At 40.9% G+C, this 24,064-nt stretch overlaps 2 protein-coding genes and 1 pseudogene across 3 annotated transcripts; 1 reads left to right on the top strand and 2 right to left on the bottom strand.

The window, feature by feature from the left end:
- The first annotated feature begins 6,093 nt into the window (after positions 1–6,093).
- On the top strand, positions 6,094–9,378 carry LOC306779635 (extracellular calcium-sensing receptor-like; annotated as a pseudogene). Its single transcript has 9 exons — positions 6,094–6,293; positions 6,491–6,668; positions 6,775–6,963; positions 7,067–7,561; positions 7,686–7,895; positions 8,002–8,125; positions 8,198–8,396; positions 8,586–8,867; positions 8,957–9,378. The product of its transcript is annotated as an extracellular calcium-sensing receptor-like (transcript).
- Positions 9,379–11,077: 1,699 nt separating this feature from the next.
- LOC306780020 (extracellular calcium-sensing receptor-like) lies at positions 11,078–15,724 on the bottom strand (the record flags this gene model as incomplete). The annotated part of the gene is made up of 9 exons (XM_079272185.1): positions 15,582–15,724; positions 15,193–15,487; positions 14,843–14,929; positions 14,296–14,565; positions 13,358–13,573; positions 12,999–13,274; positions 12,376–12,603; positions 12,143–12,266; positions 11,078–11,988 (listed from the first exon to the last, which is right to left on the bottom strand). The coding sequence occupies exons 1-9, from the start codon at positions 15,689–15,691 to the stop codon at positions 11,078–11,080; spliced, it is 2,517 nt and encodes an 838-aa protein (XP_079128311.1). The 5' UTR covers positions 15,692–15,724.
- A 3,070-nt stretch (positions 15,725–18,794) lies between these two features.
- Positions 18,795–23,450, bottom strand: LOC306779634 (extracellular calcium-sensing receptor-like; the record flags this gene model as incomplete). Its single annotated transcript, XM_079271602.1, has 9 exons — positions 23,308–23,450; positions 22,919–23,213; positions 22,570–22,656; positions 22,023–22,292; positions 21,080–21,295; positions 20,721–20,996; positions 20,095–20,322; positions 19,864–19,987; positions 18,795–19,708 (listed from the first exon to the last, which is right to left on the bottom strand). Exons 1-9 carry the CDS (start codon positions 23,415–23,417, stop codon positions 18,795–18,797), a joined length of 2,520 nt encoding a protein of 839 aa, XP_079127728.1. The 5' UTR covers positions 23,418–23,450.
- Between the last annotated feature and the right edge of the window lie 614 nt (positions 23,451–24,064).

The following is a 24,064-nucleotide window of genomic DNA, read 5'->3' as shown; positions in this document are numbered from 1 at the left end:
ACAAACTCCAGTGATCCTAAGACAGAGACAGAGAATGAGGATGTGTTTTTCACAGTTAAATCTGAAGATGTTACTATACCCATGTATCAATGTTACATCAGAGTTAAAAGCCTAAAGTCACAATTGTTACCTAAACATCAGACTCCAGAGACACGAAATATTAACCTTCCTCACAGGCAGTATAGGGGGAAAGCATTTGTCAGTGACAAATATGTTTTATTCAAACAATTAAAATGAATCCTGAAAAGTAGCTGTTTTGTTACTAATTCCTCCCTTGATGCAAAAGGGGAATACTAATTAATTTGGAAGACGACAACAGTAAGCGTAACAAACCTACATGACCACAGAGAAAACTGTGAGACCCAAACACAAATGTTCAAGAAGACAATAGAGACACATGTTGGTGTAATATAAAATTGGAAGATACTTCCCAAAAAAAATAACATGACCATGAATCATGTTCATTATGTTTGCAAAACAGTTAACCTCACCATGGGTTTGTCAAACACCCCAAACGTGTTTGACACAACAATGGACGCTGAAGTGAGTGCATCGGCGACATAACTGAGGGACAAATCCAAATTCTGAGTTTGCCAAATGAGCTTTCTGTCAAGTGTGGTGCTCTCTGCTAGGCAAGCATCAGCTGCCAGATAGCCACGGGTGAAGTTGGGCAGGAGGTCTGGGTTAATTTCCTCCGCTGAGAAGATCATGGCCTGAAGCCAGCGATAAGCTCCCTGGTCAAACTGTAGCAGGTGAGTCACAGGAAAATAATAGCAAGAAAGATCTGAAAGCAAGGCATACGAGTGTATAGACATAGTTCAGCTAAACAAGAAAAGAAAATGTGTAATTCTTCTAAATCTTACATTTCAGCTGCATTAACTTACTCACTCCAAAAATCCAACTCACGCTGAGGTGCCTTCACATGAACAGGGAACAGAGCCCCAGTCACTATATATTTAGCTTGATAAGCGCCATGTGGAATAGACTTTAGGATCAGTTTGCAGGGCTCCTCTCCATAAACCCCTGGATAATGCCAGGGAGGCAGCAGAGGAGCAGAGCACAGATACGCATCACTTGGAAGAAAGCAGCACAGCACAAGCTTTAAACACCTAGGTATCAAATATATATGGTGCAGATGATGTCAAACCTTCAAGTTAGGATTTAATAAGTCTCTAAATTCCTTCATTGAAGGTTTTTTTCAATGTTCATTCCATCTCCATATACGGTAAAACATTGCATTTCCTGTATGAAAGGTGCTATGCAAATAAAGTGTATCATTATTACTATTATTATTGTTAATATTATTTTTATTGTTATAATTGTTATTATTATTAGCATTATAAACACTATAAATACAGTCAGATAAAAGAAGCCAGAAAAACACAGGATCCTAATGAGAGAAATTGTTACCTTTATATCCAATGCTCTTTCTGTTTTTGATGAAACAGAGCAAAATCTAACAGTTGTTCAACAAATAAAGTGATTCTGTTTGCTCACAACACAAACTCATACCAGAACTCGATAGCAGGTATGCGGGCTATTTCATGTAGATCCAAAAGAAGGAAGAGGAGAACGAAGCATTTCATATACAGAAATCACTGCCACATGGGAGGGGAATCAGACTGTGTCTTAGTGGGAGGAGGAAATTAGTTTGTTATTGCAGGGAGAGCGACAGTCCCGCAAGCTGACACAGTAAAAGAGCAAAACCCAGGTGTGTTCATTCAGATCACCCTGGAAAGCAGTTTCAAAATAGATGATGCAATTGTACGCACTTTCTCTTGTCTCGATATGAAATGCTGTAACTTTTGCTATTAACAACAGCCTTGTTAATCGCAAGGTTGGGGGTTTGATCCCTGGCTCCTCCTCTCTGCATCTCAAGGTGTCCTTGAGCAAGAACCCCAAGTTGCTCCCGATGGGCAGACCAGTGCCTTCGTGGCAACTCTATCACCGTCTGTGTGTAAATGTGACAATGAGAGGCAAATTGTTTAGTGCATATAAATGCAGTCCATTTACCAAATGGTACATTTTTTTTATATATTCGATCATCATCAACAACCACACTTTTCAGTGATAACAGAGATTGGGTAATCATGCAATCAATTTGACCCCATACCTCTCAAACATCACCATACTAATGCTATATGCAAGCATGCTGAGATGTACAATTGGCAGGAGGGATGAATTAGAGTGGCCTATGAAAGCTGAGATGGGTTAGAGTGAGAAAAAGAGAGCTGTCATTTCCAGGAGCAGGCACTGTCAATGACAAGTGCTCATCCAATTACAATATGAGTGACCCTCTCTTCTTCGTTCACTTCTGGTCTCTCATTCTTCCTGTGCTCTCCACTTTCTAGACCAGCTGATCTCTCTCTTCCTCTGCTCTCCTCCTTCAGTCTTTGTTGGTTCTTCAAGTCTCTTCAGTAATTACTGCTCCTCTCATCTCCTCTTCTCTCCTCGGCCCTCTCTCTAGCCTGAGGAACAGTTTGATATTTTGGGAAATATTAACGACTGAAAACAGCCAGCCTGTCTCTGTCCCAATGTAACAAAATCCTTCTTAATCTCACCAGTCAACATAACATATCTCATTTCACAAGGTGTAAAAAGGACAAGTTGCATTTTTACTCCTGCTGAGACTCAAAGTCACAGCTTCCAGCCAAGAAAGTGTCTTGAGTAAAACCCCTTGGCATTTTTACACTTCCACTGTTTTTAGCATAGATTATGAAAATCCCTCAAATTTACATCCGGTGAGTTACATTTATCTGGAAGTAGCTTAATATTCATCCTACAGACATGAAAGCGGTATCAATATTATCTAAACATTGGGAAGATTAAGCACATCTTTCAAAATGTCAAACGATTCTTGCTTCTGTATTGTTTAGCTAGACACGTCAAAATTCACACAGAACATTTCAGCTACTCATAAAACTGAATTTTGAACGAATGTGTTTTGTCTTTCTGTGGTTCTGATATTGACCCATTGTATTAGGCTAACTGAAGAACAACCAGTGTGGCCCCTAGAGACAAAGGTGCCGGCCCCAGCTGCAACAGCTCCTCCAGGGGAATCCAGGAAGAGGAGCACAGGGCCAAGCACAGCTGGGACCAGGTTCACAGAGAAAAGCACGTGACTAGAATGGTGTGAAAAAATATAAAAATGTAAGTTTCTGTCGAAAACGTTTTTTTGTGAATGTTAAGGAGAAGGGAACAGGCTATAGAGTTAGATGGGACCAATGAAAGGCTAAGGATGGATTTGTTCCACCCTTCCCTGCCGGATGCCAGCTTGAACTCTTCACAGCACGGTGCCTGGCGATGCACCCATGACAACAAAAAGATGAGAGCAAAGAGAGGTGTCATGTCCAAGAGAGGTAAGAAGAAACCCACTTTGGACCCACATATTGGGGCAAAGAAAACGAACCAACTTTGTTATTTTTTTCTGTATTTGTCTGACAGCTTCCTCCAACAAGCTCTTCCCTGTTATGCTGATGGTAGGATGTCTACTTTGTCTTCATTTTTGCTTGGGTAAATTATTCCATCTTTAAAGTTTATAATATCTTTGTATATACAGTATATGTATCATCAGGTGTGTCCTTTGGCGATGGCAATGTCTGTCTGTCAGACTGTCCACCACTTCGATCCAGAATTAAATACCTCAACAACTATTGATCGACGTGAAACTCTGAATAGACATTCATGTTCCTCCAAGTATAGAATCTTGATATGTGTGGATTTGAGTGAAATGGTGACAATTGGATGTGTTGCCATGAAGTCTGACACAGATATTTTGTCTCCCTCAGGCTGATTGTAATAACTTTGGTAATCACTTAAATTCATGACCATTAGAAGTTCAAAATTACATTCCCTTGGTTTTACGAAAGTGCAGTGAGAAAGTGCAAATGAGAAAACCCGGCCCACAGCAGGTCGATATAAAACCAAGGGGAGTTTCCTGGGAGAGGCCAGGTTTCCTTTGGTCCTAAACTTCTTGGGATAAAATGCCAATCTTATGTACTGTGTTGATGGATTATTTTGCCTAACAAGAGCATTGAAATGGTTAGCCAAATTAAGACTGTGACCTAAAGTAGCCCCACAGAGTACTGCATGTCAAAAAAGATGTGGCATTTCCGATTGTAACGGAAATGTGTTCCTTCAGCTGAACCAATTAAGGTGCTGTGACCTTCATGTCAGTCCCGAACTTGAAGCGGTTGATCTGAATTGCATAGTCTACATAGTGTCACTGACTGCGCTACGACGTAAAAGTAATGAAACTGATCTTTCACCTGTCTGCATCTAACAGACGATCAATGGTTACTTTAATGGCTGCAGTCTCAGTAACTGTACAATACCCTTTGTCGAGATTGGATTTCTCCACAAATGTGTTTGATTCATTAAAGCTATTCTTTGGTTTGAAACAACTTCAAAATCGTGACATAAAAGCTGTGCTCGCCTGGATTTGAGGGATTAATGCTGTTTTTGTGGGGGATGGGATGAATTTGAAAAGGTAAGTGCATTGCTGTAGCCGGGTAAAACGTGAGGCGAAAAGCAAGAATGGCCCCAGATTGCTAAATTATGAATGGCGTCAGTGGGCTGTCAGTACTTGTGTCTTGAAGTACATTAGAAAAAAGCCGACATGCAGCTTAACCTGTGAAGAAGAAATAAGATTCAATGCAGAAATCGACAGATCGCTTATATTTGCCATTTGAAGGAACACAATGATATGTATTGTAAAGAAATTCAATGCTGGCTTTAAGTAAACAACACAGATCTGTGTTATGGAAAAATATGTCATCGTCTTATGCTTTAGGATTGAAGAATGTAAGTCTTTAAAAGTGCAGGCACAAAACCTATTTGAGTAGATGATTCTATCAGTTTTGCATCCAGGTGTTTTGTTATCTGTTATCTTGTTATCTGTTTTCCTGTGCATTGTTTCTGTCTTCAAAGACGGCGACACACAGAGGTCTAGATTACGGTACTTCCTGATCAGCATCAGCTGAAGAGCATGACCCTCTGTATGTATATGTGATGTGTGATGGTAAAACAGGCTTATTCAGACTCTGTATTTCTTGTATCTGAACTCTTTGATTAGGTCACAGTGACCCAATCAAAGGAAGCAGTATAAATGTCCATGTATCTGACTATGTTGTCAGAGCACCTCTCGCAGATGACGGTGATGTGTCTGTGAGACTGTGTTCTCTTTGCTTGCAAGCAAATAAATTGACTATTACAACTTTGATCGTTCATCCAGACTCTGTTTCATTTGACATTGATTTGTTAACACTTTAACACTCTTCTCCCGACTATTCACAGAAATATTCCACAACATCTGTTGAACAACCACAGGATGTCACTGTCTTACATTAATTATGGAGTGAGCATGTGACGGCTCAAACAGGAGATACACACTGTGTATTCTGGGATATCAAGTGAAACTTGTAGTTTCTAGCTTTTCGCTACCAATTGATGGATACAAGTTGGCCATTAATAGAACAATTATGAGAGGGTTCATCGTTAGTCATGACTGTAATATTTAGATTTTGAATAGGCATTTCTTTCACAGGTGATACATATTGTGTACATATTGATTATTTGAAGCTCACTGTGCTGCTTGTAGTTGTATCAATATTTGCAATGCAGATTATGTCACATCTGACAGGCAAACCACTCGGTCTACAACGTGTATCTTATTTCAAATACATACATTTTTAACACGATTCAAAAAAGACTGTGCTGTTTACTTTTGCTGCCAGTGCACTCACTAAGTAACCGCAACATGTTTTTAAATAGAAGTCCTTTTGTTTGGTATTAAATCAAGAGCACCAAATATGATGAGACTTTTTATTTGGGCACGGGAAATAATTGTTACTTTTCTTTAATACCAGTGCCTGAAAGAGTATTGGTATTAAAAGCCTCGGCAATTAAAACCTTTTATAGAAAATTCAGCCTCAGAACTGATGATCAGTGGCTGTAAGAGCACAACAATAAGAGCACAATGAGAGTGCACTTCACAATAAGTATATGTATTTCACTGATATTGTAGTTTATTTAATTAATTTCATCTCCTGTGGTCTCAGTTTAGATCTAGAGTCATTAAAAAATGCATATACTATGACGTTTGCGGTGGAGGAAATCAATTGAAACAGCACCCTGCTACCAGGAGTGAAGCTGGGCTACCGTATACTTGATAGATGTGCCAGCTCCTACTGGGCTCAGCAAGTTGCACTGTCACTGGTCGGAGGAGACGCACCGAGCTGCAACTTAACACCCTCTATGCCTCGTTCCGCAGCTTTGCTCATTGGACCTGCCTCGTCAACATCAACCATAGTTGTGTCCAGGGTCCTGGGGCCTCTCTCTGTGCCGCTGGCGAGTTTCATTACCTAAAGAAATAAACCTTTATTTTTATACATCAAGAGGCTGATACTATTTGAAAACATTTTGATTAAAGATACAATGGTGCTATTGCTGTAAAAGCAGTGTCAAATATATTTCTGCGTCTTTCTTTCAGATCAGCTATGGCAAGCTGCCCTTGTCTGAGTGACAGGCTTAACTTTCCTAATGTCTTCAGAACAATCCCCAGTGATATTTACCAAGCCCGGGCCATGGCACGAATGGCCATTCGCTTCCACTGGACTTGGATAGGAGCTGTGATTGTAAATAAGGATTATGGCCATCTAGCAATACAGGTGTATGTCTTTGATATTTTACAGTGAATCGCCTTAAAAAAGTAGGATATCCTTTATATATAAGTCACAATATATGCATGAACATGTTTGTTGTTTTGGTCTCCAGGCATTTCAGGAAGAGACCCGAGGGAAAGGGGTGTGTTTCGAATTCATAGAGACTGTCCTGAAAGAAACTATTGTGAGTGATGCCAGTCGTGTAGCCCTCACAATTCAAGCTTCGACTGCCAGGGTGATTCTGGTCTTCTGCTGGTATACAGAGATTAAGGAAGTGTTTCTGGAACTTGCCAAGATAAATGTGAGCAAGCGCCGTGAAAATTTGTATAGACTAAGGTATTCATCAAGAAACAAAGACATGTATTTTTCTTGTCGTAATTCATCTCAGTGTCCTTTTACTGTAGGTGACTGACAGACAGTTTCTGGCCAGTGAGGCTTGGAGCACCAGTGATGATATTCTTCAAGATCTTGACATCTCTAAAGTGGCAAGTGGTGTTGTTGGTGTGGCCATTCGAAGTTCAACAATACCCGGATTTGAAAATTACCTCAGAAGTTTGCACCCAATGCGTCATCCTGATGATAAATTCTTACGGGAATTCTGGGAAAAGGAGTTTGCATGCAGTCTTTGAGCTACACAATCACATGCAGCTTCTCTCTTTCCTGCTAAAGGGTCCTCTCAGAAAGGTTCTCTGCCACTCTGCAGTGGGACAGAGTCCCTGGAGGCAGTGAAGAATCCCTTCACTGATGTCTCCCAGCTTAGGGTGGCATATAACGTCTACCTTGCTGTTTATGCTGCAGCTCATGCCCTTCACAGCCTTCTCTCCTGCCCTGATAGAGAAAGCTCATCTGGAAACAACAGCTCCACCTGCTCTTCTCCAAAACACATAAAACCCAAAGAGGTAAACAGTATTGTCCCTGAGTCATCTTATTCACAAGGGTCTTTTAATATCATCAATGAATCTTTTGTAAACAGTATACAGAATTTTAAATGTTAACAGACTTTTCAACATTTTGTACTTTCAGCTGTTGCAGCACTTGAACAAATTGAATTTCACCACACCACAGGGAGATATGTTTTATTTCCAAGGTGCAGACATTCCAGCAAAGTACGACCTTGTCAACTGGCAAGAAACCCCTGAGGGGTCACTCAAACTTGTTTTGATCGGTCGTGTGGATGGGTTTGACCTCCACCTTAATGTATCAGCTATTCAGTGGAGCACAGGATCCAACCAGGTAGTCAGATCAACAAGTCGTCTCGTCTACTAACAAAGTTGCTGTTGATTTGTCGATTCGCCAGACTATGTCATTGAGAATGTTGAACATTGAGATTTTTGTGCAGGTGCCTGTTTCAGTGTGCACTGAGAGCTGTCCCCCAGGTACCCGAAAGGCCAACAGGAAAGGAGAACCTCTCTGCTGCTTTGACTGTATCCAATGTGCTGAAGGGGAGATTAGCAATCAAACTGGTGAGAAAATGTCTCCATAAGACACCCTCTTTGTGTTTTACTTTCTTTAACTCCTCTCTCTTCCTCTCCCAGATTCCCTTCACTGTGAGCGTTGTCCATCTGAGTTTTGGTCCAATGCTAAACAAACTGCCTGCATCCCTCGTCAGCTGGACTTCCTTTCCTTTAATGAAACTTTGGGCATCAACTGACCCTGACTACAGCAGCTCTGTCTGGTGCAGCGGTGACAACAGCTGTGTTTCTGTTGTTTCTCTGTTACCGTCAAACACCTGTGGTGAGATCCTTAAATAATGTAAACAATACCGTACTGTACACTTTCAACAAATTGTAATTGTGCAGCTTTAGCTGATCAATCTGTTTCATTTAATATCCCACCATGCCATTTTTTCTACAAGGTAAGTTGGAGAACAAAACATGTCCTGTTTGGCTTATAGTTAATGTGCTTGACTGTTTTCAATTGTAGGTGCGAGCCAACAATTCAGAACTGAGCTTCCTGCTTCTCCTGTCCCTGAAGTTGTGCTTCCTGTGCTCACTGGTGTTCATTGGTCGTCCATCAGTCTGGTCTTGTCGGTTCCAACAGGCAGCTTTTGGGATCAGCTTTGTACTTTGTGTTTCCTGCCTTCAAGTAAAGACTATAGTTGTTCTGGCAGCTTTCCGCTCAGCTTGGCCTGGTGCTGAAGCCTTGATTAGGTGGTTTGGTTGAGGCCAACAGAGAGGAAGCGTCTGTCTTCTTACTTGTGTACAGGTACTAAACATTTTTTTATTTGAATTTGTTTTAATATGTACATAAACTTATACAATTTCTTACATCAATTTGATTACATTTTAATACAGATTACCATCTGTGTGACATGGCTGTCCCTCAGCCCCCTTGTGCCTCAACGTGATCTGGGTTTCCAAGGGTCAACGGTCACCTTGGAGTGTGCCATGGCCTCTGTGGTGGGCTTCTCTCTGGTTCTGGGTTACATTGGTCTGCTGGCCTGCACCTGTCTCCTCCTGGCCTTTCTTGCTCGGAAACTCCCTGACAACTTCAACGAGGCCAACTAATCACCTTCAGCATGCTGATATTCTGTGCTGTCTGGGTGGCCTTTGTCCCTGCCTATATTACCTCTCCTGGGAAATACACTGTTGCTTTGGAGATTTTTGCAATCCTGGCCTCTAGCTATGGTTTACTGCTCTGCATTTTTACCCCCAAATGTTTCATCATTCTCTTGAGGCCTGAGAAAAACACCAAAAAACACCTGATGGCCCGATGACAGGGATAAATTAACAGTACACACATATGGGTAAATCAAATATGACCAATATTCCCCATACAGCTATTCTTCAGCTCCTCTTAGTTTTAGTTTTTTCAATTTCTATGCATTTATCATATTCCTGAAGTGTAATGTTATGAAACTATAAAAAATGTTGATTGATTTTCCAAAAATAAGAAATATTGTATGTTATAATAACTATTGTTGCTTTAGTGTTTAGCATATCTCTAAATGTCATTGCCTAATGCCATATCTATAATTACTGAAGATAATATTTGACATTATTAAAAAAAAAATTTCATATTAAATCGTCTTTATTGTAGTCTCTGTTAAAAGATCAATCACAGAGTGAAAGCAGGCACATGTCGTCTTATGTTAAATATTTCTCGTACTGGGTTCTGATTTTACAGACTGTACTATGGAGGTACATTCAAGGTTTCTATACTCGATACCTGCATACATTGTTGTGAAGTGCTTGTGATCAATATCAGGAAGACAAATAACTACAGTGGTAATGGGAGCTCAGTGGACTGCAATAGCCTAGAACAGGAGTCTTCAACGTTTTTCAGGCCAAGGACCCCCAAACTGATAGAGAGATGGAGCAGGGACTCCCGACTATATATATTGTATTAAATTGTGTTTTGTATTAAACTGGGCCGAGTGCCATGCACATACCTTGTTATTATGCATTCAATACTAAGCTATTAAATAATACACAGGTTGATATATTCATGTTTTTATTTTAAACATGTGCAAGGTAGGGAGGCCGTGACACTGCTATTTAGAAACATACCTTGTCAGCTGATACCAATGCCAATATCAACATTGTCTGTCAATTGCATGATAATCATGCATACAAGCTATTCAAATTGAAGTTTTTATTTTAAACATAGATGTGGAAACGTAAAATGAGTGATGGCCTATTAGTGCCACTGCCATGCATAAACATATCTGTTATCTTGCATACAATACTGAACTGTTAAAATAATGGAAAGATTCATGTTTTTTGTAAATTGTTTACAAGAGCACAAAGTTCTTCATAGATCTAGTCTCCTAAATTTGTTCTCAAAGTGCGCAAGATTGATGCATTTAACTTTAAAATGTACAAACAATCTTAACATGCATCCCCCTGGACCCCTTAGAGCAGGGGTCTCAAACTCATTTTCACTCCGGGCCACATCAGCATCATGGTCGCCCACAAAGGGCCGGTTGTAAATGTAACTACTCGTAACATATTGTTAAATAACTCTCTGCATTCACAGTTTAAAGTAGTCTTCAATGTACTCACAATACATTTCCATGTCAAATGTACAGTAACCAGCCAAAGAGCTGCTTCTATGACTGTGTGTTTAAGTATCTCATCATTTTGACTTTCTATCATAGTTATGACTTTCTATCTCATAACTTCGACTTTCTATCTCATACTTTTTTATTTTTTGCTGACGGAGTCGCGGGTCACATAAAATGGACGTGGCGGGCCGGGAGTTTGAGACCCCTGCCTTAGAGGGTCCAATGTCCTCCTTCATAGTCTCACTAAATCCTGTTTGAAACACTGATTCTTTCATATATGAGACAAGTCATCAGCCCAGCTTTCACAATAACTAAACATCGCTATTAGTATCAACCTTTTCCTCAAAAGAATGTTTGTATTGAATAAAGAAAATGCATCAATTATGCCTTGGTAATCTAAGTGCATGTTTTATGACTGGATGACCCGACCCATGATTGCTTTCTTTGTGTTCCTCTCTGGTCTCAACAGGATTATATAACATTTGGGTCCAAATAGTGCTAACAAGAGACCAAAACTGGAGGCCAGGATGGCAAAAACCTCCACAGCATCTGCATATTTGCCTGGAGAATTGACATAAGCAGGGACAAAGGCCACCCACACAGCACAGAAGATCAGCATGCTGAAAGTGATGAGCTTGGCCTCATTGAAGTTGTCTGGAAGATTCCTTGCCAGAAATGCTAACAGGAAGCTGAGGACAGCCAGTAAGCCAATATAGCCCAGTAACACTGCAAAACCAACGGTGGACCCAACTACACACTCATAAACTATCTTGTCGTTGTGGTATTGAGTGTTTTTATGGGGAGCTGGTGAGGCAGAGACAATCCAAGTCGTGCAGATTGTTGCCTGAATAGAAGTAAGAACCACAACTGTCCCTCTCTGCTGCACAGCACCAAACCACTTTAGACTGGCTCCACCTCCTGGCTTGGAGGCCTTGAACACAGCCAGAACCACCATGGTTTTTACCAGAATACATGAGACACAAAGCACAAAGCTGATCCCAAATGCTGCATGTCTCAGTTGGCATGTCCACAGCCTGGGCCGGCCGATAAACAGCAGTGAACACAGGAAACATAATTTAAGTGACACCAAGAGCAAGAAACTTAGTTCTGAATTGTTGGCGCGTACTATGGGTGTACTGCGATGATAGGTGAAGATTCCCAGGACAACAGCACAGATAAATGTTCCCAACAATGAGGTCATTGTCAGACAGACACCCAGAGGCTCATGGTAGGAGAGAAACTCTGTTTTCTTAAGAACACAGTAGTCACGATGGGCATTGGACCAGAAGTCCTCTGGACAACTGGTGCACTCCACTGAATCTGCATGAAAACACGGGAACAGAGCATCATGGACATAGTCTCTCCCACCTGTGAACACTGGCATTTGGATGTGCATCACCTAGGCAATAAGGGCAAGATTCCCGAAAACAAATTAATTTTCAATAATTGAACATGTTTTTAAAATGATACCAGCCTGTGTCATTGCTGATCTTTCCCTCAGAGCATGGTACACAGTCGAAACAGCAAAGAGGCTGCCCCTTTCTTCTGGCCATGCGGGTACCTGGAGGACAGCTCTCACTGCACACCGACAGGGGTGACTGATAGGATTGTAAGAGTTTTATCACAGTTATCTACACTGCTTGATTCTGTTATTGTGTGTCATACAGTACTACGGTAAAGTAAAAAGGTACAATAAAAAGGTGTAACCTGTTTGGAGTCAAAGTTCCAGAAGATTTTGTCATCATCAAGTGTGAGTTCTTCATCTTTGGAGGCCAACTTCTTAACAAGCCCCACATTCTGAACTTTAGTTCTTCCATCAGGGAGCCACAGCCAGTTCATCACATCATATATTGGTAAGGCATCACCGTTCTCATCAAAGGAAACTTGATCACCAAATGATGTGGTGAAGTTGACCTTTTCCAGGTAATGCACAAGCTATAAATGGGGTACAATAAAAATAAAGAAGGGGACACTCAAATGAAAATATACTGTTGATTGTGCATATGCTTTCAAATGCTCTGTGGGATAGATTGCGGATTTAGTCATGCAAGCTTTCAAATATAGTGCAATATAAGCTCTCTGAATTTGATCAACCACTGTTGCCATTGATTAAGTATGTTTGACAGAAATAAATCAAAGGAATTTTATCTTGTCTTGAAACTTCGAGAAACAATTTGTCTTCTGTTCAAAGACAATCAGGAGGGTCAAACTGGCCTGCTAATGGCATAGTTAATAATTTCTTCTTTCCACAGAATATATTTCAGTTACATCTCAAAATAGAGCTTCTGTTTTCAAAGACTAAACAGCTTGAGTGTAAACTGATATCACACCTGCCATGGCTCCGATGTTTGCAAAGTGGCACAGCTGTGTCCGCTGAAAGGACCTCTCCCTGGCTTGCACTGCAGCAGGTCATCAAGAGCATACGCCAGGGCATACACCGCCTTGTAAATATTGTACTCAGGCCTGAGATCAGAAACATCCAACAACTCAGCCCCCCCACTCTCTAGAGCTTCCTGTCCAGTGCATAGTTCTCCACCAGCCTCCATCCAACCTGCTGGAGGTGGTGCAAATCTACACTGAAATGTGTATTCCCAAAACTGCATGACCTGAAATGTATTTGAAACAAAGTCTTAACAGAAATTACATTATTATTGGAATTACAGATCTGATTGGAAGGTTACAATCTTACCATGCTATGTCCATAATTATTACCACTACTACTTATATGTATGTCAAAACGTATTCTTAACAGAAAATCTCTGAGGCCTGGTATTTCTCCTCGGCGGATGGCAATGCCCAGAGTGCCACTCAAGTATGGCATAAGGCGTGGGGTCTGGAGCACAGCAGATGCTGACCAGGCTTCACTGGCCATCCACTGAAGGCCTGTCACATTCACCCTCACCACCTGTGTATTTCATTTAATCAAATTTATTTATCTTCAGACAACAAATATAGTCTACTTTGTAGGACTGAATTAGAAAAGCGATGAACACGTTCTCTCCCCCACCTCGTTAAATAATTGGTCATTGGCTCTAAGCTTTAAACTATGAAACTCCAGGTACCCCTCTGGCATCAGCTTTGGACGTGTCAGGGACAGAATATCAGTTTCCACTCTACATGCAAAGTGTCTTTTTAAAAATCAAACTTACGTCTTAACAGAAAGTTAGGTTTAGGCAACAAAACCACTTAGGCCGGTTGGGAAAAGTTTGTGGTTGAAATTATCTTGACTGACTAACAACTCGTGACGACCAAGTGATTAATGACTCATGTGACTAGCGAGTGCCCGATGAGTTTCTTGACTCACTCACCTGGGTCACGGGACTGACGTGAAACAATCAGTCAACGTTGACTTTTTGTTTAACACAGGATACAGTCAGTGGTCTCCTTGGTAAAGGTTCTGTATTTGTTTGACCCAGTGGACTATCACTCACTTTATACTACATCAGTTGCTTTGAGCGTCTAATATTGAAGCGGATCGGTTTACATTAGAGTTAGTTGAAAGCTTGGTTCATGGCATACAGAAGCTAAAGCTTGCCTCCATGCATCAGTATCAGGTGCAGAGGGGCACTGACCAAGTGACAGTATTTAACATGTTGGGAGTGAGACCAGGTTGAGAAGATAAGATACCTCTTCCATTAGTTGAATCATGTGGATCTGATACGCAAACACAATGACCACACGAGCTGTTGATTTCTTCATTATTTCCACAATCCTCTTTACTTCAGCAGGGTCTTCACCCCAGGGCAAAATCTCTGAGTAAGCTAGACAACCTCCACCAGACTGAGCCAAGTCTGATTGGAAGGTTCGGGCAACATGGAGTCCATAGTCATTATCACTGACCAGCAGACCAGCCCAAGTCCAGCCAAAGTGTTTTAGAATCTTAATCATAGCACGCACCTTTATGAAAAGAGAGCGGGGGGATTAAAGCAGAGTTTTGAATGATCATTCAGAGGAAACATACTCATTCATGTTGCACAATAAAATTGCAGTTAGTTGATCTAATTACATTCTTTTTCCTAAATTCATATAGTTTCCTCAACGAAGGACAAAGAAAACACAGAACTTTACTTTACAATACAAAATTGGCATTTAAATTGGCAGAGCATGTTTTAAAGCTCAATACACTTCAACTGAAACATATTTTGCATTTGTTATTTCTATGCCAGAGTTTCACCTGGAAAGCATCACTTGGGATCGTTCTGAAGAAGGTTGGAAACCGTCGCCTATCACTCAGGCAGGAGCATGTGGAATAGTAACTCACCTATAAAGAAACATAGTATGTACGCAGGTTTTACATCTCATGCAAATTTAGCAGAAACATGCAAACAATGTCACGTATTTAACGATTCCCCTTTTTCAAATCTAAATGAAGATGATCCCGTCTTACCAAATAAAAGCTTGTTGAAGACGCTGGAGCTGAGAATTAATGTACATCTCCTGTCCTATCATTTTAAATTTCTAAATACATTCAAATATGGCACATCAAAAGCTCAGCTACAGCAAGACTGAAGAAGGTGAACTTACAATGGGCAAATTGAATAAACCTATCACATCAGAGGTGGCGATAGAAGATGTTGACATGTAATCACCCACAATCCCCAGGACTGGAGGGGTCCCCAAACATTTCTCCTGAAGCAGAAACTGCTCCTCTTGACCACTAGCCAGCAACAATGCAGCACTGAATCCAATTATATGTGTGGCACAGTTGTCATAAAGACTGTATCCCAGAGTCACATTAGGTAGAAGATGGGAGTTTTTGTTGATCTCATCAACGGCGAAGGCCATGGTCATGGCATGCCTGAACCCTGCAGTGTCAAAGCTAATACATAAAATGTCACGGTTAACCACTAAAAAGCAATTCTTTATTTATAATTACCCACACATGTTGTCTGCTATATGAGTGTGAAACTTACCCTTGGCAGGTGAGCTGATTTGGTTCTGAGGTGAACGACAGCTCAGGTAAGACAGAGGTGTAGTGGACCTTAAACAGCCCACCCAAAACCACATCACCAGGCTTGTGCATCCCATAAAGATAAAATTGTCTCCTTAATTTACAAGATGAGAAAAGAGAGGAAGACTCTGATACGAAAAAGGAGGAAGAGAAAAAAATCAAGATCAGGTAGACATACAAGAACAAAAATTGGTCCAGAAATGCCCCCATATCTGCCCTCCTCACCCTCTGAGCTTCATGAACAATTATTTACTTTTAAATGCAGGTCTGTGTCATCCCTTTGGTGGTTTTGGTCATAGTTTGACACCACCTATCAGGGCATAGGCAGTCATGTGGGAGGCAGGACAAACTCATATCATCGTGATAACATCAATTATGTGATGTATTGTCTGTTTATCACTTAAAGTTTTGAGTTCTTAATTATGTTTGTGCTGTTGAAGCTAATCGGTAACTTTTTTTTTTTGATTTTCTTTACCTCAAATACACATCAAGGGCTAAACTCTGAAAGCACAGTGGAGGTAAAAGATTAACAAGAACAAAACAATATAAGATCATTTTTACTTACATCAACTAATGTCACTGTAGAGGTCAACTGATGGGTCCTGGCCCTATTTTTAGGCCTCTGCCCGAAAATTGCATACCCATACTAAAAAGACAGTAATTCTGTAACTACAAAGTCTATTTTAATAATTTTGATGTTATAATACTGGTAACACTTGTGAGATTTGTTCAGATGTGTAAATATTGTGTATATGTTACTGGTTAATAGTAAATGAAGATGGCACACAGCTCAAATTGAAATATTTCAGGTTTGTCTAAAAAAAAAAGCACTTTTATTGATAATATTTCTTTGAAATAATGCAGCTGAAAGCCTAAAATCATAGCACAACATGTCAGCAGTCTCTTTGCAAATTTCATTTTGATAAAGTGAAGCAAAAAAAAGTTTGAGGTTTTAGTACAGAGAGGTCATGCGAGGTCGAGCAGAATTGTCATTTTGGAACCAGCTGTTCCATTGTACTTTTATACGCTATATAACTATATATTTCACTTGTTTTATCACCAATAGTATTCAATCTATCCAAATATATCAGTTTGGCATCATTTTGAGCGCTAGAATTCTCTCTAAACCCTGTCTGTGTCTGTGAACCATGGATCCAGTCTCGTCTGCCTGTGTCTATGTGAGGCATTTCTCAGCCTATGATTGGCCAATTTCAGACTACGATCACTCGTTCGATGCGTCAGAGTCTCAGGAATGCATTGGGGGACACGTGTGGTTGATTGACAGAATCGTTAGCCGGGGAAAAACAAAACTGCGGCGTGCGTCGGCGTGCGTCGGCGTGCGTCGGCGTGCGTAAAAACGGATTCGCCGAAAGTGAATTTCCTTCCCCCACGGTCCCCCAGGCTTGTCTGGCACCCCTTCCTGCAGGAAACACTTAAAAAAGCACAGGAAATACGTAGCAACAGTGTATTTAGGAGGGAAACGAAGAATTATGCCGTACTTTTCATGATTCAGCGTAAAGGTGTAGGTGCTGCAAAGATTTGTTTTGGTGAAGTGGTTTGTTGTTCTGGCGTTTGTTTGCGCACAGCTCTGTATTGGTTTCACGGAGAGAAATTCTGACGAAATCTCTGGATTCGGTGTCGAATTCTCGTGCTTTCTGATGGATTGGTCGGCCGTGTTAGCAGTTAGCTTTTTGTTCGTAGCATTGTCCGGAGTGTATGGTTCGCCGAGTCATGGCGGAATATACGTGATATTGTGTTACATCTTCTAGTTGATTATATTAGTTTCTGTATAATTGTGTTTGCAGTGTTTAAAATGGCTGACATATTTTTGCCCATAATCTCTTCGTTAAGTGGGTATATAACATGTGTAGCATTCATTGTATTCGTTTCTGAGAAGTGTATTGTATGACACGCTGTACGCTAAACTTTCTCCTTGTGGCTCTCGGTTACTTAAAAGGTCTAAACATGAAGTTCCAAATGCTGTAATATTGATTCCAGTAACCCAGCTAGCAATAAAACACGAAATGAAGGGAGATGAACAGTGCAGCATTTTGGGTAATTCCCACAAGCTGTTTTAAGAACTAACCGCAATTGTGCTGGCTTTTGTTAGCTGTGGTTTACAGCCTCCATGAGGCATGCAAACACATTCCACTAGGAGTCACTTCATGGGACCTGTTAATTAAGGGGCATTTCTGTATATTGAATTTGCGTCGCAGCAAGTTGTTCATCCTGACACAATTATTTGTTTTTAGACGTAGGATGTGACGGCGCCTTTATTAGGATTCAGTCTAGTGTGGGTTCTTCATAGTCATGTACAAGCCCATGAAGAAGGTTCATGGTGTTCACCTTTTTGGGTTGACGCATGATGGGCTGCGAAGCATGTGCAATTGGACTATATCTCAGAAAGAGTAAAGATGAATCAAAAGGTAAGTGGGTAAAATACTGGTGCCAGGCCATGTGGAATGAAAGTATGACATATGTCAAAATGACGGTACAACTATCCCAGAGAGTCAGACAGTAGAACACTTGTTTGTCAAATCCCAGGAAAGAGTAAAGAACCAGAAAAGAGGCAATCATGATGGTCGACTCAGTTCTTTATAAACAGCTTAATTCCTTTCCATTTCCTCCTATGTTTGTCTTTCATGTTGAATAAAGAAAGTTCTGATGTTAAAACAGCTGCAATGTTGTCAAGCCGAGGGGCAGATCCGGGACTCAATCGCAGATACAGACACAAGAGACTATGTAATGTTTAAACTTAGGGATCTTTACTGGAAAAAAGGTCAAAAACAAACTTAAAGCGACTCCAACGGAGCGGGCAAAAATATCCAAAATAACAAAAGAAAGGCAAAGGTACAAATCAGGAGTACAGTCTGAAGCACCGAGCAAACACGAGGGAGACACAATAAAGGAACAAACAAGTACGATCTGACAACCAGAACAGGGAAAGCAGGAGAGTATATATGTGTGGGGTGTTGATGAGATTGAAGGCAGCTTGGTGGACTGGGCAGGTGAGTAGGATGAGTGTAATCAGGGGAAACAGACAGACTCAGAGACACAGGAACACACACACAGACATGAGGAAGCTAACGGGATGTTACAAATGTAGATCAATTACAAGCAGATCAATCTTAAATTCAGATAAATTAACGACAGTAGGTCTGTTATGAGTGCTGCTTTATGTCTTGGTGATGCTGCAGCCCATGATTGCTTTTTTTGTGTTCCTCTCTGGTCTCAACAGGATTATATAACATTTGGGTCCAAATAGTGCTAACAAGAGACCAAAACTGGAGGCCAGGATGGCAAAAACCTCCACAGCATCTGCATATTTGCCTGGAGAATTGACATAAGCAGGGACAAAGGCCACCCACACAGCACAGAAGATCAGCATGCTGAAAGTGATGAGCTTGGCCTCATTGAAGTTGTCTGGAAGATTCCTTGCCAGAAATGCTAACAGGAAGCTGAGGACAGCCAGTAAGCCAATATAGCCCAGTAACACTGCAAAACCAATGGTGGACCCAACTACACATTCATAAACTATCTTGTCGTTGTGGTATTGAGTGTTATTATGGGGAGCTGGTGAGGCAGAGACAATCCAAGCAGTGCAGATTGTTGCCTGAATAGAAGTAAGAACCATAACTGTCCCTCTCTGCTGCACAGCACCAAACCACTTTAGACTGGTTCCACCTCCTGGCTTGGAGGCTTTGAACACAGCCAGAACCACCATGGTTTTTACCAGAATACATGAGACACAAAGCACAAAGCTGATCCCAAATGCTGCATGTCTCAGTTGGCATGTCCACAGCCTGGGCCGTCCGATAAACAGCAGTGAACACAGGAAACATAATTTAAGTGACATCAAGAGCAAGAAACTTAGTTCTGAATTGTTGGCGCGTACTATGGGTGTACTGCGATGATAGGTGAAGATTCCCAGGACAACAGCACAGATAAATGTTCCCAACAATGAGGTCATTGTCAGACAGACACCCAGAGGCTCATGGTAGGAGAGAAACTCAGTTTTCTTAAGAACACAGTGGTCACGCTTGGCATTGGACCAGAAGTCCTCTGGACAACTGGTGCACTCCACTGAATCTGCATGAAAACACAAGAACAGAGCATCATGGACATTGTCTCTCCCATCTGTGAACACTGACGTTGGATGTGCATCACCGAGGCAATAAGGGCAAGATTCCCGAAAACAAATTCATTTTCAATAATTTAACATATGTTTTTATAATGATACCAGCCTGTGTCATTGCTGATCTTTCCCTCAGAGCATGGTACACAGTCGAAACAGCAAAGAGGCTGCCCCTTTCTTCTGGCCATGCGGGTACCTGGAGGACAGCTCTCACTGCACACTGACAGGGGTGACTGATAGGATTGTAAGAGTTTTATCACAGTTATCTACACTGCTTGATTCTGTTATTGTGTCATACAGTACTACGGTAAAGTAAAAAGGTACAATAAAAAGGTGTAACCTGTTTGGAGTCAAAGTTCCAGAAGATTTTGTCATCATCAAGTGTGAGTTCTTCATCTTTGGAGGCCAACTTCTTAACAAGCCCCACATTCTGAACTTTAGTTCTTCCATCAGGGAGCCACAGCCAGTTCATCACATCATATATTGGTAAGGCATCACCGTTCTCATCAAAGGAAACTTGATCACCAAATGATGTGGTGAAGTTGACCTTTTCCAGGTAATGCACAAGCTATAAATGGGGTACAATAATAATAAAGAAGGGGAGAGTCAAATGAAAATATACTGTTGTTGTTTGTGGATATGCTTTAAGATGCTCAGTGTGATAAATTGTGGATTTAGTCATGCAAGCTATCAGATATAGTGCAATATAAGCTCTCTAAATTTGATCAACCACTGTTGCCATTGATTAAGTATGTTTGACAGAAAAAAATCAAAGGAATTTTATCTTGTCTTGAAACTTCGAGAAACAATTTGTCTTCTGTTCAAAGACAATCAGGAGGGTCAAACTGGCCTGCTAATGGCATAGTTAATAATTTCTTCTTTCCACAGAATATATTTCAGTTACATCTCAAAATAGAGCTTCTGTTTTCAAAGACTAAACAGCTTGAGTGTAAACTGATATCACACCTGCCATGGCTCCGATGTTTGCAAAGTGGCACAGCTGTGTCCGCTGAAAGGACCTCTCCCTGGCTTGCACTGCAGCAGGTCATCAAGAGCATACGCCAGGGCATACACCGCCTTGTAAATATTGTACTCAGGCCTGAGATCAGAAACATCCAACAACTCAGCCCCCCCACTCTCTAGAGCTTCCTGTCCAGTGCATAGTTCTCCACCAGCCTCCATCCAACCTGCTGGAGGTGGTGCAAATCTACACTGAAATGTGTATTCCCAAAACTGCATGACCTGAAATGTATTTGAAACAAAGTCTTAACAGAAATTACATTATTATTGGAATTACAGATCTGATTGTAAGGTTACAATCTTACCATGCTTTGTCCATAATTATTACCACTACTACTTATATGTATGTCAGAACGTATTCTTAACAGAAAATCTCTGAGGCCTGGTATTTCTCCTCGGCGGATGGCAATGCCCAGAGTGCCACTCAAGTATGGCATGAGGCGTGGGGTCTGGAGCACAGCAGATGCTGACCAGGCTTCACTGGCCATCCACTGAAGGCCTGTCACATTCACCCTCACCACCTGTGTATTTCATTTAATCAAATTTATTTATCTTCAGACAACAAATATAGTCTACTTTGTAGGACTGAATTAGAAAAGCGATGAACACGTTCTCTCCCCCACCTCGTTAAATAATTGGTCATTGGCTCTAAGCTTTAAACTATGAAACTCCAGGTACCCCTCTGGCATCAGCTTTGGACGTGTCAGGGACAGAATATCAGTTTCCACTCTACATGCAAAGTGTCTTTTTAAAAATCAAACTTACGTCTTAACAGAAAGTTAGGTTTAGGCAACAAAACCACTTAGGCCGGTTAGGAAAAGTTTGTGGTTGAAATTATCTTGACTGACTAACAACTCGTGACGACCAAGTGATGAACGACTCATGTCGTTAATCTAGCGAGTGCCCGATGAGTTTCTTGACTCACTCACCTGGGTCATGGGACTGACGTGAAACAATCAGTCAACGTTGACTTTTTGTTTAACACAGGATACAGTCAGTGGTCTCCTTGGTAAAGGTTCTGTATTTGTTTGACCCAGTGGACTATCACTCACTTTATACTACATCAGTTGCTTTGAGCGTCTAATATTGAAGCGGATCGGTTTACATTAGAGTTAGTTGAAAGCTTGGTTCATGGCATACAGAAGCTAAAGCTTGCCTCCATGCATCAGTATCAGGTGCAGAGGGGCACTGACCAAGTGACAGTATTTAACATGTTGCGAGTGAGACCAGGTTGAGAAGATAAGATACCTCTTCCATGAGTTGAATCATGTGGATCTGATACGCAAACACAATGACCACACGAGCTGTTGATTTCTTCATTATTTCCACAATCCTCTTTACTTCAGCAGGGTCTTCACCCCAGGGCAAAATCTCTGAGTAAGCTAGACAACCTCCACCAGACTGAGCCAAGTCTGATTGGAAGGTTCGGGCAACATGGAGTCCATAGTCATTATCACTGACCAGCAGACCAGCCCAAGTCCAGCCAAAGTGTTTTAGAATCTTAATCATAGCACGCACCTTTATGAAAAGAGAGCGGGGGGATTAAAGCAGAGTTTTGAATGATCATTCAGAGGAAACATACTCATTCATGTTGCACAATAAAATTGCAGTTAGTTGATCTAATTACATTATTTTTCCTAAATTCATATAGTTTCCTCAACGAAGGACAAAGAAAACACAGAACTTTACTTTACAATACAAAATTGGCATTTAAATTGGCAGAGCATGTTTTAAAGCTCAATACACTTCAACTGAAACATATTTTGCATTTGTTATTTCTATGCCAGAGTTTCACCTGGAAAGCATCACTTGGGATCGTTCTGAAGAAGGTTGGAAACCTTCGCCTATCACTCAGGCAGGAGCATGTGGAATAGTAACTCACCTATAAAGAAACATAGTATGTACGCAGGTTTTACTTCTCATGCAAATTAGCAGAAGCATGCAAACAATGTCACGTATTTAACGATTCCCATTTTTCAAATCTAAATGAAGATGATCCCTTCTTACCAAATAAAATCTTGTTGAAGACGCTGGAGCTGAGAATTAATGTACATCTCCTGTCCTATCATTTTAAATTTCTAAATACATTCAAATATGGCACATCAAAAGCTCAGCTACAGCAAGACTGAAGAAGGTGAACTTACAATGGGCAAATTGAATAAACCTATCACATCAGAGGTGGCGATAGAAGATGTTGAGAAGGAATCACCCACAATCCCCAGGACTGGAGGGGTCCCCAAACATTTCTCCTGAAGCAGAAACTGCTCCTCTTGACCACTAGCCAGCAACAGTGCAGCACTGAATCCAATTACAAGTGTGGCACAGTTGTCATAAAGACTGTATCCCAGAGTCACATTAGGTAGAAGATGGGAGTTTTTGTTGATCTCATCAATGGTGAAGGCCATGGTCATGGCATGCCTGAACCCTGCAGTGTCAAAGCTAATACATAAAATGTCATGGTTAACCACTAAAAAGCAATTCATTATTTATAATTACCCACACATGTTGTCTGCTATATGAGTGTGAAACTTACCCTTGGCAGGTGAGCTGATTTGGTTCTGAGGTGAACGACAGCTCAGGGAAGACAGAGGTGTAGTGGATGTTAAACAGCCCACCCAAAACCACATCGCCAGGCTTGTGCATCCCATAAAGATAAAATTGTCTCCTTAATTTACAAGATGAGAAAAGAGAGGAAGACTCTGATACGAAAAAGGAGGAAGAGAAAAAAATCAAGATCAGGTAGACATACAACAAAAATTGGTCCAGAAATGCCCCCATATCTGCCCTCCTCACCCTCTGAGCTTTAGGATCAATTATTTACTTTTAAATGCAGGTCTGTGTCATCCCTTTGGTGGTTTTGGTCATAGTTTGACACCACCTATCAGGGCATAGGCAGTCATGTGGGAGGCAGGACAAACTCATATCATCGTGATAACATCAATTATGTGATGTATTGTCTGTTTATCACTTAAAGTTTTGAGTTCTTAATTATTTTTGTGCTGTTGAAGCTAATCGGTAACTTTTTTTTTTTGATTTTCTTTACCTCAAATACACATCAAGGGCTAAACTCTGAAAGCACAGTGGCGGTAAAAGATTAACAAGAACAAAACAATATAAGATAATTTTTACTTACATCAACTAATGTCACTGTAGAGGTCAACTGATGGGTCCTCGCCCTATTTTTAGGCCTCTGCCCGAAAATTGCATACCCATACTAAAAAGACAGTAATTCTGTAACTACAAAGTCTATTTTAATAATTTTGATGTTATAATACTGGTAACACTTGTGA

The sequence above is a fragment of the Melanostigma gelatinosum genome (assembly GCF_949748355.1).
Source record: "Melanostigma gelatinosum genome assembly, chromosome: 7".
Classification (NCBI taxonomy): Eukaryota; Metazoa; Chordata; class Actinopteri; order Perciformes; family Zoarcidae; genus Melanostigma; species Melanostigma gelatinosum.
The sequence above is the reverse complement of the archived record's forward strand: the minus strand, read 5'-3'. Positions and strand labels throughout refer to the sequence as shown.